Source organism: Diadema antillarum, unplaced genomic scaffold (genome assembly GCF_040938485.1).
Source record: "Diadema antillarum isolate AM-2024a unplaced genomic scaffold, OU_Dant_1.0 seq00000769_RagTag, whole genome shotgun sequence".
NCBI lineage: Eukaryota > Metazoa > Echinodermata > Echinoidea > Diadematoida > Diadematidae > Diadema > Diadema antillarum.
Window position 1 is genome coordinate 119262 of NW_027271659.1, and position 12707 is coordinate 131968.

The following is a 12707-nucleotide window of genomic DNA, read 5'->3' on the forward strand; positions in this document are numbered from 1 at the left end:
TAGTCTCTTCCGTAGTCATGCTCAGTACCGACCGATCGTCTCAAAGACCTTCCACATACCAACCTTTCCCTGCTACCGAGTTCCAGCTTTCTCCTGGCTGTCGCTGTAGGTTGCACACCAATGCTAGGTCCTTCTGTGCCTTTCGCCAGGACTCCAGTCTTTTTTGTACCTTCTCGAGTTTGTGATTAGCTGGACTGATGTCGCAGTAGGGCCTATCTAGCAAACATGTTCATGGGTAAAGTCATGGTCTGACCCATTTGTTAGCCTAGTGTATGCACAGATCATTGCATTGGCTGGTTCTGCGAAGGTGTAAGGTTCACTAGACCTCCAAGCCACTCTGAATTTGGAGGAAAGAGTCTGAATTTTGGCCATTCCCAGCTCTCATGTCAATAGGATTTTCCTATTTTCTTGGTAATTTTGCTACACAATCCTATGGGAACTGCTCTTTCTTTCCTACTTGTGAGCAGAATCATCCCTACACATATTTTTTTAGTCAGTCTTGCTGGACTCTCTGCTATTTGACAAGCCTCAGCTTCTACAACCACCCAAATTGCCTCAGTGAGCAATGTAGGATAAGCATTATACACTCCGAATCGGATATCAGGGTCCTGAAATTGCATCTATGAAATGGTCTTTAGCTAGAACATCTTGCAACTTCGCCTTTGCTGTGCGATACGCCCTCCTAGTAAGGTGCCGCACCGCTTGCCCCAGCTCTGGTAAGGATTCATCCTTCCCCCTCCTCCTGTTTCTTAATTCTATACGATGCATCTTGGTTTGGTTTTCGGGTTGAAACCTAATCATTGTTGCTAAATCTTTACTCCAAGTTTTCATTCTAAGTTTCCATGCTCCGCGGTGTCCTTCGCAGCATTTGAAGCCCTTTTCTTTCTCAATTTTGACTCATTGCTGAGCTTGTTTGTGATGACATTACGGATGGCAGAAACGTTATATCTGGGGAAGTGTTGCTGGCCATAAAAAGTTGAAATAAGATAAAGGAAGGGAAAGCAAAGCAATGAAGATAACTAATAAGAAGGTAGACTAGAATAATGTATACATGTAGGTCCTATATTTTCCAAAAATGTGATTTTGCTGAAGAATGCCACGCTACACTGCATTCAGATTTCTCACTTGTGGGATAAAGATCAAAACTGTATGGGTAATCTATTTGGACTGAATTGACAGCTGCGACTTGGTGAACTAAACGTTCATGAGAGGAAAAAACTAGAAAATAGAAGCAAACTTTAAAGGACGGTTCACAAAACAGATTTAGAAATATGCAACTAATGTGGATGCCATGTATGTCAGGTTATCTTTGATATCATTTAACACAAAGGATCTTTTTTGCTAGATCTGAAAATTTTAATGTTAACCCTATTTTAACTGGTCTGCTATAGAGACCAAGTTTTAACTGGGGGGGGGGGGGGGGTAATTTGACTTCCCTTAAGATCTCGGCTGCCGATGGCGCAGTCGCCACAAAATTTTGCGTGAACATAGTAGAGCCGGATGTCAACTGCAAGATTACATGGTAATGCAATAGAACAATATTGAATTTCTATTTTAAGTATATTGATTATGCAAATTTATGCATGAAATCATATTTTCACCTATAACTCCATCAAAAAGACTGAAGGATTGCTAATTTTTTTTGTGTCAGAATTTCTCAAGATACATCAAATGAAAATCAATTCAAATTTTCTCTTTTTTATTGTTTTCTTAATTTCTTAAGTATTTCATTTTTTTCAACCTTTCGTTTTGTATTGTTTATTTGCCAAAATTTGTTAGCCCACTGCAACAGCACCTTCATTAGCATCTTAGATAATAATAATAATAGTTATGATAATGATAATAGTAATAAGAACAATAATAATGATTATAATAATAATGGGAAATAATGATAAAAAATCTTCATTAATGTCTCCTTCGAGTTCAATCTATTTCAGGTGAAGTTTCCATTGCTGGAATTACTTCTCCCATTTGATGTGTGTGATGGAGTTTGGGAATGTAATTTCATACTTTCCTTTGATATTGTTATTAAATAGGTTTTCTGAAATACATTGTAGAAAACAGCAAAAATGAAACAAGACAAAGGTTAAAGCAGTGTGTAGTAAATTCATGTATGATTTCCGACTTTTCTGTGATCATTATAATGTGAAATATTTATTTAAAAAAAATCAATGTATTTCGCATCGAGAATGTTCTGTGTGATATTATGTGATTATTCCATGTACTGTAGAAGTATGACAAGAGGACACAATGTAAATTTTATTTGAAACAAAGAAGAGTACTGGACTCATTGGTATGTTATGTAAAAAAAAAAAAAAAAAAAAAAATGTATGGTACGTGTATTTCGTACCTGACAGTGTTTCTCGCGTAACGCCATGCAAGTACACTGTGGTCTGGACGCAGCCCATGAAGTCCTGTACCATTATGTTTAATTCCTTGTTAAAGAATCAATCACCCACGCTATTTGGTCCTGTATCCGGTAGCAGTACCGGGGCAGGCGAGCGTTGAGGGCTGAACAGGTCTACACTGTATTTCGAGGGTACCTAGATCTAGAGCTGTTATCAAGCACTACAGCACTTCTCTTGGAGAATCCACTCTGAGGGGAGATGTAACCCTCCAGATAACCTTTATAAATCCTCTGCCGTTAGCTATAATGTTCAATATCATTTTTTTTTTGACATTAATTCATTCAAATTCATTCAAAGTATGCATTGCTTCTCTTACACTATACATCTCTGTGCGTAAAAATAATTTGTACTGTACAAATTGTTCGTCTTTAGTTCATTACGTGTATACTTTGTATGAATTATCACTTTTTGTTCGATGGAAATAAAGTAATTGAATTGAACTGAATTGTGGTCCCACCATTGTCATCATTGTGATCATCAATTGTGGTTAATTATGTCAGTGTAAACCTTCTCAAGGGAAGGCCATCCAAAGATAATCGGCGAGCAAGCAGCTTCGATGCACTTTATGATAATATTTCCCTGCGTCGAACTTCCCTTAACCCACTTTAGCACTAAAATACTGCATCATAGATCTTTGTCAATGCCTAATACAGTTATACTTCCATGGTGAAACACCATTCATTGTAATCGACGAATATTAAGAAACTCATGTTGCGCAAAATTGTGTGAACAAAGTTTGAGGCTATCTTTTTTGTATCTCCAGTGACTAGAAGACTAGCAACTCTGTGTTGGTCATCCGCAGAATTTGAAGATCGAGCTGTAGAAAGAGTGAGTGTATTTCCGAATCTGTGTGTGCGTGGTGTAATGCGGAGTACTGTTGAGTGGACAGCTTTTGGGATGATTTTCGTTATTCCGTAGTTTTTATCGTTAATCCGAAAAAAGATATAAGGTTCGTTACTCTGAAGGTTCGTTAATCCGAAAATGACATAAGGTACATAATACCGAAGGTTCGTTATTCCGAAGAACACATATTCCCTAGATCTAGATGTTCATTAATGCGGAAATGAATTGGGTTCGTTATTCCGACGGTTCATTAGTCCGAAAATGAAATGAGGTTCGTTACGCCTAAGGTTCTTTAATCCGATAATAATGATAATAGTAATAATAATAATGATAATAATAATAATGATAATAATAATAATGATAATAATAATAATAATAATAATAATAATAATAATAATGATAATAATGTAAAAAAAGGTGCATACATGAACCTCTGGAATTATGAACTTTTTTGTCATTTTCGGATGAACGAATCTTCGGAATAGCGAACCTTCGGAAAAACGAACCCTTGTGTGTGTATGTATGTGTGTGTGTCTGTGTGTGTGTGTGTGTTTCTGTTCAGATTAATGAAGCTTTGGACTAACGAATCTCCGGAATAACAATCCTCATTTAATTTTCGAATTAACGAGCCTTCGCAATATTATAGTAACGTCAAACTTGACACGAAATGAAGTATACACGCTTGTAGCCGCAATTATTGTCTGTCATTCTTCTCCATTTATTTATTTCTGACATAATTATCAAAAGTGAATGATACGAACAACGCATGTCACTCGATCTTCGTGTAATGGTAGCAAACTATACAGATTCGCGAAGATTTCAAAATTGTTTGTGTCTTGTGTAGAAAGGAATATACATAAATAAGCTTGCTAATGAAGAGCAAATATATAAAATATGCACCCAGTGCATTTTACGAATTCAACTGCAAACGTGAATTGCAATAGACAGATATAAAAGGCTCTCACGCAAATGAGAATTTCAAAATTATTCAGTCTACATGACGATGAACTACAAGCCCTCGATAACTCCAATGACGTCATAATAAAAAAATGCACTCTATTACCACACATGATGGTGCTCATTCTGGACAATGTTTCTTGCGTGACAAGTAAAAAAGTACTAGTATAAATCTGAACGGTGACTAAAGATTTCTTACACGCATCGTATTAAAAGTGGAGAGTTCTAACTGTCAGGATTCCACTTGCAATGTATTTTCTCCAAACGTAATGCACACTGGAAATGTAAGATTCAGTTGAATTCGTTTCACTATTCAGAACTCTATAACTAAGCGATGCAATGCTTCATCCGATAAAAAGAACACTGTTTGAGATTCCTCTCCCTGAACAATTTGTTTTTAAACACCATATTTTATTCAAATCGGTTTCTCATCCAATCAGGTGACTTTGCTTATATCATTTTAACAATAAACCAGTTTATCAATACATTGTATTCCAAATGTTTGCATTTCTCTATAATTACAAAATTATCGACGACTTTCCCTGGCAGCCAGAAGGCTTGCCCGGTGCCTGCCCGACACAGCAATAAATATTGCTTGCAAAGTGCAGTTCACGTATTGAAATGCACTGGGTATTTTCAGGTAGATACAATAACTTGCTATTTCGTCCTTAGAAGAAATTCCCCGTCAATTTGAAAGTACTTGTAAACTGTCCTACATCGCTACATAATGTGATGTGCTTATATTGCGCTGGCATTACATTAACAACGTGAGCATTCATGCATTGCCGTACTAGGCATTTTGACGTCTATTACGTGATTTTGGTACAGCTATACATGCTATTCTGAGGAAAGTCATGATTTGAACGCGGTTACTAAATCAGCGAAATTCTGGCACAAATGCGGACCACCAGATTTTAAAATAAGTATTACTTTAAGAGATTTACGACCGTTGAAATCACCGTTGACTGTTTTGACCAGCAGTGTGCATGCTCTGTAGAAATATTTGCAAGTGTTATAAAAGCTGTGGTAATTGCACATACTCTGACGGAACTTCATTTACAAAACCAAAATTCAAAATCAAATTCAAATACTATTACGTCAAACTGCAATAATTGCAAGTATAAAAGAAAAAAGAAACAAAGTAAAACAAAAACAGGTCCACTGTGAACTGAAGTCATGCGCAGAATGTCCCTTCCGTCGTAATAGGTAAAAAATTAAAACAAAACAAAACAACAAACAAACCTGAAATCAATTATGTTACTAAGAACAGCCCTCAACAGACTGAGGATTGTGCGAGTGCACTTGTGTACATATTGATAAAAGATACGATGACATGAAGTCTAAGTGATGTCATTTCATACTTAACTAATTTAGAGATAAGTATTGGTCACCTAAGGCTGTTTCATTAAGCTCTTTAATCAATCCTAAGTTCAATTAAAATGATCTTAGGAACAACGTTACGATCAATCAGTCCTCAGAAGTTAGGAACTGTTTTACTAAGTCATTTGGGAACAATATCTTGCGCCCACCTTCCCACATTGTATTATACATCTTGAATGTCTATGTATCTTTCCCAACTTCACTAGATCTGATCTGAACCAGTCCTAACTTTTGGGTTCATCAATATTATTGGTTCCGTAGAGTTCCCATGTTGGTGACACGGGCCCTAGCTCAAGCAAGTGTTTCAAGGTTCATTTCTCGCTTTTTTTCTCCCGACATTTTTCTAAACATTTCACGGAACACAACATACTTCTGTGATTTCAAACTTACAACAGCATGACATAAAAAAAAAAGATTCATAGATATTATGATATTGCTGACGTACAATAGATTCTGTTGCTATATTCAGTCGATCAGAAAGGCAATGCATGAATCGCTCAGTGCCGAAGGAAAAAAAAATCCCTCAGAATATTCATCTTCATAAAGAACAACCAATTAAGCTCCAAATTCCACGGAGTTGAATATCATCAAATAAACCAAAACGAAACTCGCGATACGCGAGTTGCTTTATTACCAAAAAAAAAAAAAGAAGATAAATAAAAAAAACTAACTAATCAAATAGGAATCAGAATTAGAGATAACTCCTTAGTTTGGTACCACCACCATTGGTATCATAATCAACGTCCTCGTTTTTAAAGTACCGCTTTAGTTATTCTTCATCATCATCACCGTCAGAATCCTAGACCTACAGCTCACAGACCCGACATGCCTGAAGTGGACATGTTCATTTTCTTACTGTGCTGTCATTGTATTTGTTACTCGTTTTAATTCTCGTCTGACGCTCAAGAAATGAGGTATCATAGCTTTCAGTTAGGGATATGTCTGTCGTTACTCTTGTATGAAATTAAGAAGAAAGACTAAATTCCGCATATTCACAACTTCAGAAAGTGAAATTTGCATATTGATATAATGCACACGGTCACAGATTGCATTCAATCTATTGCTACTGTCTTACAGCCAAATAAAGTAAACCCACAAACACATAACACGAAGTCATCAAATCTACTCTTTATAGTGTGCATCGTTACCCCACCCCCCTCTCCGTACCCAAACAACAACAACAACAAAACAGCAACAAGAAAATTGCATGATACATGCAATTCATCGTATCGCAATTTATTGCATGATACATGCATTTATCGTATGGGACGGAATTTTAAGTTGTTACGATGTCCGTCTAACTTTATACTTTATAAATTTATACTATACTGTATGTTTAATCAAATTGGGGGAAAATGGACAAGTGAGAGGGAAGGAGATACAGACACAGACACAGACACAGATACAGACAAACAAACGAATAGACAGAAACTAAACCACATACTAAAAAATTCGCTCAAACGCAGACACACAACCCTTTCCTTTGAAGTTCACTTATCATACAGTGTGGCGAAATCCAGTCTAAATAGTAAGTTAGTCTAATAAGAAAAAGAAGAATATTACGAGTTCAACGGTAAAATTCTGATGGAAATAGGGTGAAAAATAAGGAAGTTATGACATTTTGAAGTTTCGATAATTTTATTGGGAAACAGTTCTTGAACGATCAATATGAATATTCAAATGGCAAAGTGAGCATGTCGTCCCTCACAACTTGCCCTATAGTTTGTACACAAAATCGTGAAATTTCCAGTTTTTCATTCAAATGCAATTATGCTCGAGGCTCAAATCCTGATTTATCTAACTGATCACTACTCTGAAGTTATTCAACCACGAATAACATCATGTTCCTGACTTCAATGATAGAAATATTGAATTTTCGTCATTTTTTGTACATGATCAATAGAAAATTGTGAGGTTATTACATGGTTAGCTCACTCAATTGCATATTCATATCCACTGTATGAGAACTGTTTTGCAAAAGTTAGCAAAACTTCAGTGTCATAACTTCCTTATTTTTTATCCGATTTCAGGCATTTTTTTACTGTTGAACTCGTAAGATGTTACTCTTTTTTATCAGACTATCTTATATTTAGACTGGATGTCCCCTTTAAAGGGCTGGCCATCTGATATACAGTGAATTGCATGAGTCCATGCACACACGAGATTACGTGCATGCTTATGTGTGAATCCTGTCGAGAACTACTTTCTTAATACCATACTCTAAAAATGAAAAGGTAAATCAACATATTAATGTTGTCACTCCTTCAGCCTTTAGTTAAATGTTCAATTTAACTCCCAAAATGTTTATCTGCCATTTCAGAAATGGTAAATCCAGCATTCTAGGTGTCAAATTTTACTTCCAAAAAGATTGGAGGAGTGCAATTTTAAATGTTGATTTAATACCATTTCTTTTGTTAGAGTGCATACATACTTCTTAATGAGCAGTATGTTTCGAGCAAAATGTGCAATGTGAAAGGAATCATACAACCTATGGGACATTATTTTTTATTTGTGGGTATTAAAGCAAGTGACAATAGGACTTGTTTTCTTTTTTTGCGCAAGGAAGATAAACTTTCCTCAGAGAATGATGAACTGTCATTTCATTTCATTTCATTTTTAGAGTGTATACGCACAATAATTGTCCCTTTTCTTAACCCTAACTTACCTGGGCTATTTAGCAAGCTTGAATTCCTGGGGGGGGGGGGGGCATTAAGGCCCCCCCCCCTTCAGATCTCTGCCGTTGATTGCGCGATCGCCGCAAAATTTTGCATGAACATAAAGCCGGATGTAATCTACTAGACTGTTAAGTTAAATTTTCAAAAAATATGCAGTTTTTATTTTAAATTAATTAATTATGCAAATATATGCAAAAAAACTCATTTTCGTCTATAATTGGCTTATAAAAGCTTATGGAATGCTGATTTTTGTTTTAAATATTCCTAGTGACATTCCGAACATTTGTGCGTAAAAAAAATTCAGTATCAAAATTAATTTCTTATGTTTTTTATTGTTTTATCATTTTTAATGTATTTCTTTGTTTTTTCGAACTTTTGTTTTTGTTGTTTTTTCAGCAGAATTTGTCATACACATCTTTAGAAGCATAGCTATACTAAAATACATTTATTTCAGCCATCAAAATTAAAAATATGAATCTTTATATGAATTAATTGAAAAAACACAATTTGTATTGACTTTGTACACAAAATCACGTTTTTGAGCAATTTTGGGGTGGACGAACATTTTTTGAAGGGGCGTGGCTTCGGAACGGTATGCCCGGTCGCGACAAATTTGGTCTCAAAAGTTGTGCGAGACTTGAAAGTAAAAAGTCAGTGAGCGGCGCGGTCAAAAAATTTTGCGCGGCGGAATGGTCGCGGAATTTGTCGAGGGGGGGGGGGCATTATGCCCCCCCCCCCCCCCCCCAGGTAAGTTAGGGTTAATGAGCAATGTGTTACGAACAAAATGTAAAATATGAAAGTAATCATACGACCTATGACAATAATATTGGGGATAAGAGAGTGACAATACGATTCTTTTCGCTTATGAAAGATAAACTACTCAGCGAATGAACCGTGTAATGACACGGATATTAGCCCGTTGTGTTTTGTTAGTGGCGTTTGGCACAGCAACCCCCATAGCATTGTACACACTGTCCGAAGTTTCTGACACTCGGTTGCTGAAACATACCTTTCACATCTGCGTTCGTCAGTTTCGTGGGTTTTTTTTTTTGACAAAGATAAAAAGAGTTGGACATAGTATAGTGTTGCGACAGAACAACAGAACTACAGAAAGAACCGAATAGAAAGAAAGAAAAAACTTCTAGTCTTCTTTCGCGCCGTATATTGCTACAGAAGGGCACGCAGACCTGCTGAATGCCTTATATTGAAGTATCCCGGGAGTATCTTCTCGTCAAGACTTACAAGACTTGACAAGATTGATTTCAGCTTATCGACGCCGAAGAGGGCGCGATAATGCCTCACACCATTGAGCCGATTAAGCTGCGTGACAGCTTAGCCCATTCCACATTCGTTCAAAAGGAAGTTATCCTGTCACGTACTAAAAGTAATCCTCGTCCCCTGTTATCCGCGACCACCCCCTTTGCATCATCATCCTCATAATACTTCCACGACCATTCATCGCTCCTTTTTTCCCAAACATGCAAGATTGTAGTTCATTCATTAGGCATTACTGTATCCATTTTGTAATATGTAACAATTAATATGAGTAATGGCAATGATGGTATTGTAATAAAACTGTGATAATAACTGTTACGTAGCAATAATGATAATGAGAATAATGCTTGTCTTAAACAATAAAAAAGTCACAAGTAAACGAATGATAAGACTGTCACATTCCGTGAAGCAATTTATCGACTTCTTCGGTATTTCTCGATTTGCAAGAACCAAAAATTGTGGAAACTGAGAAGTACAAAGATGCTAAACATTCAACAATTCGAAAAATTCGACAAGATTGTGTAGATTATATCCAACGAAGATCCAGTCATAGTCGTGGACGGTGCGATGAAATACAAACCAACAAAAGTTCAATAAACTTTTTCTCTGTTCATACAACTGTGACGTCAGCCAATGAACCGATATCCCGGTGAGCGCATCAACAGTAAAAAGTCGTTATTGTCTGTCGCTGCAGTGGCCATCCTTCCATAAGGACGTTAGATGCCGCTATAAGAGTTCGTACTTCTTGAGGTTCTCTCTCTGAATAATATCCTCACAGTAATGGAAGACTTTCTTGATGTTCTCCGTGTCCACCGCGCACGTGTAGTGAGGGTAGCAACACTTCCGGAATTTGATTTCCGTGTTTTGCACCACGCTAATATTCTAAAAGAGAGAGAGAGAGAGAGAGAGAGAGAAAGAAAAGGTACTTGAGAAATAATAGTGATAATAGTAATATATATATATATATATATATACATAGAATATATATAATTTGGGGCATAGGGGGAATTTCCATGTGAAAACCAGGTATCCTAAGGGGAATCCGTCCTTTGGGCGAAATATTCGATTCCCCTTAGCGTTTTCAATGCTTGTTTACGAGTTTTCCTGTACCCCTACACCCTTGAAACTGCGCGAAATGAAATGTAGAGGGCAGCAGAAAATATTGCACTATGGGAGAGTTCTCCTAATGCACCCTATATTTTGTCACATGAATTTGTTATGTAATTCACCTTAGCGCATTTTAATACACTAAGGGCAATTGTTAATATACAAAAAATCTATGATGCAATATTAATCATATACAACAAAGAAAATAATATTCTTTGGTTATACAGTAAAGTGTAGATAGGCTGCTAGTTTTCATTTATCAATTAGGGATCAGTTGTTTCATTAAAATGTTTGTTTTTGTCTTTTTTATAAAATTCTCCCTAATTACCAAATTATCATAAAAATGTTAACAAATTATGAAATTCCCCATATGCCCCCAAATAATTGTCATTGAGTGTGTGGAATGAGATGAGATGACGTCATGCGGAAAGAGATATTCCAATGCAAATGGCCGGTTTCGAAGTCTATTACCGCCAAAGTATGCCAATATGATTATCACCTTTGTACAGAACTCTGACGACGACACAATAAAATAGAGTCTGACACTTTCCAGCATGGTAAACGCTACAAGCCACTGAAATCATTAAACACGACATGTCTTTCGTTGTTGTTTTGTTTTGTTTTGGTGTGTGTTTTTTTGTTTTTTTTTTAGCTCTAGGTGCTATTAAAAACTAGAACGTGCGCTACATTTCCAACACAAATTAAACATAAAAATATAATACATACTTATGTAAATTACACATAAATCTATGAATATTCATCATCGTGTCAAAGACATGGTTTTCTTTTAGGTTTTTTTTAAAGCTTTTTCATTGTTTTTCATCCTGTTTCATATTTGTCACGGTTGAATAGGACTCACTGTGAACTTGTCCTTGATGAAGCTCTTGGCCTTGAAGAATTCCCTGCTCCCGATGAGTCCCAACTCGGGAAATGCTGTGGGGAGGAGGGAGGGGGATCAAAACAACAGGTGTACAGTCTATCTGTCACAATAATACATATTATTGATGTGTAAACGATTTTGCTTAATGATCGTTGAGCAAGTGATTTCTTTAGAATGGAAAGCGGATAGTCGTGCTAAATTCATCTCACTCGAGAACAAACAAACAAAATCAACAACAGGAGTGTAATATATCATATCTCTCGATGAACTAAATTAGTACTATTTTCCTGACCAGGTCAAGTTAAACTTGCTACAAAAATGACGCCGCAGAATGCAGATCAAAGAGCAATCACGTATGGTAATGATGTAACTCGTAAAGGTAAACCGTTCCTATAATACGGAAAACACAATTGTTTGATGAAAAAAAAAATGAGAGCATTCCCAAATATTTATCGCCATGTCTATATCCCATAACAAAGACACATTCGATAACGTTGTAACAACACTAAGATTGCACCTTTAAACAGAAACAGAAAGGAGTCATCCTCGAAATTGAAAGAACATTGTATTCCTTGAGCTATATTGGTTGTGCAGAATTCCACAGTTTTCTCCAATGGATTTACTATAGGCCTATATGTAAAATATTTCGGGCAAGTCAAGATTGGTGTAATGCTAACTTGGTTCCTTTTTGTTTGGGGGGGGGGGGTGTTTAGATTATGACTCAAAGCTCATGAAATATAAGGAGAGAAAGCTGTGCAGACGTGGCTGCATGCATCTGCTGCTTAACCTTCTTATATAGGACCAATACTTTCTACTATCACTGATATTGTTTGACGAACAGGCTGCCCGCGGTGCTGAGAGTTTCTTTTTTTATCAACCTGTTACGAACCACGATCACACTCACATACAGTATATAGCTCTGTCAGATTAATCTATGTGGACTTGAATTACATAGGATGGTTATATAGCGTAATGGCGGATAGCCACGTGGTTGTTGTACCTGATTCCTTTCGGCGCTGTCTTTCTTCCATCGACCTGGTAACGAAACACCCACAGCACTGTTCCTCCACCGGCTCAATGGTTGCTGTGAAAAAAAAAAAAGAATTGAGGAGAATGCACGTTAGAATATTAAAATGTCTATCAAAAAACCAAACGCACACAAGCAATACCACTGTATGTACG

General features: G+C 36.6%; 1 protein-coding gene across 1 annotated transcript in view; it reads right to left on the reverse strand.

The window, feature by feature from the left end:
* Window positions 1–10111: 10111 nt before the first annotated feature.
* Window positions 10112–12707, reverse strand: part of LOC139738838 (guanine nucleotide-binding protein G(s) subunit alpha-like) — a 43352-nt gene continuing 40756 nt past the window's right edge. The window contains exons 12-14 of the mRNA XM_071649474.1: window positions 12526–12609; window positions 11505–11578; window positions 10112–10420 (exon numbers count right to left, since the gene is read on the reverse strand). Coding sequence (XP_071505575.1) covers window positions 10265–10420; window positions 11505–11578; window positions 12526–12609 — 314 coding nt within the window. The 3' untranslated portion in view covers window positions 10112–10264. The remainder of the gene's footprint in view (window positions 10421–11504; window positions 11579–12525; window positions 12610–12707) is intronic.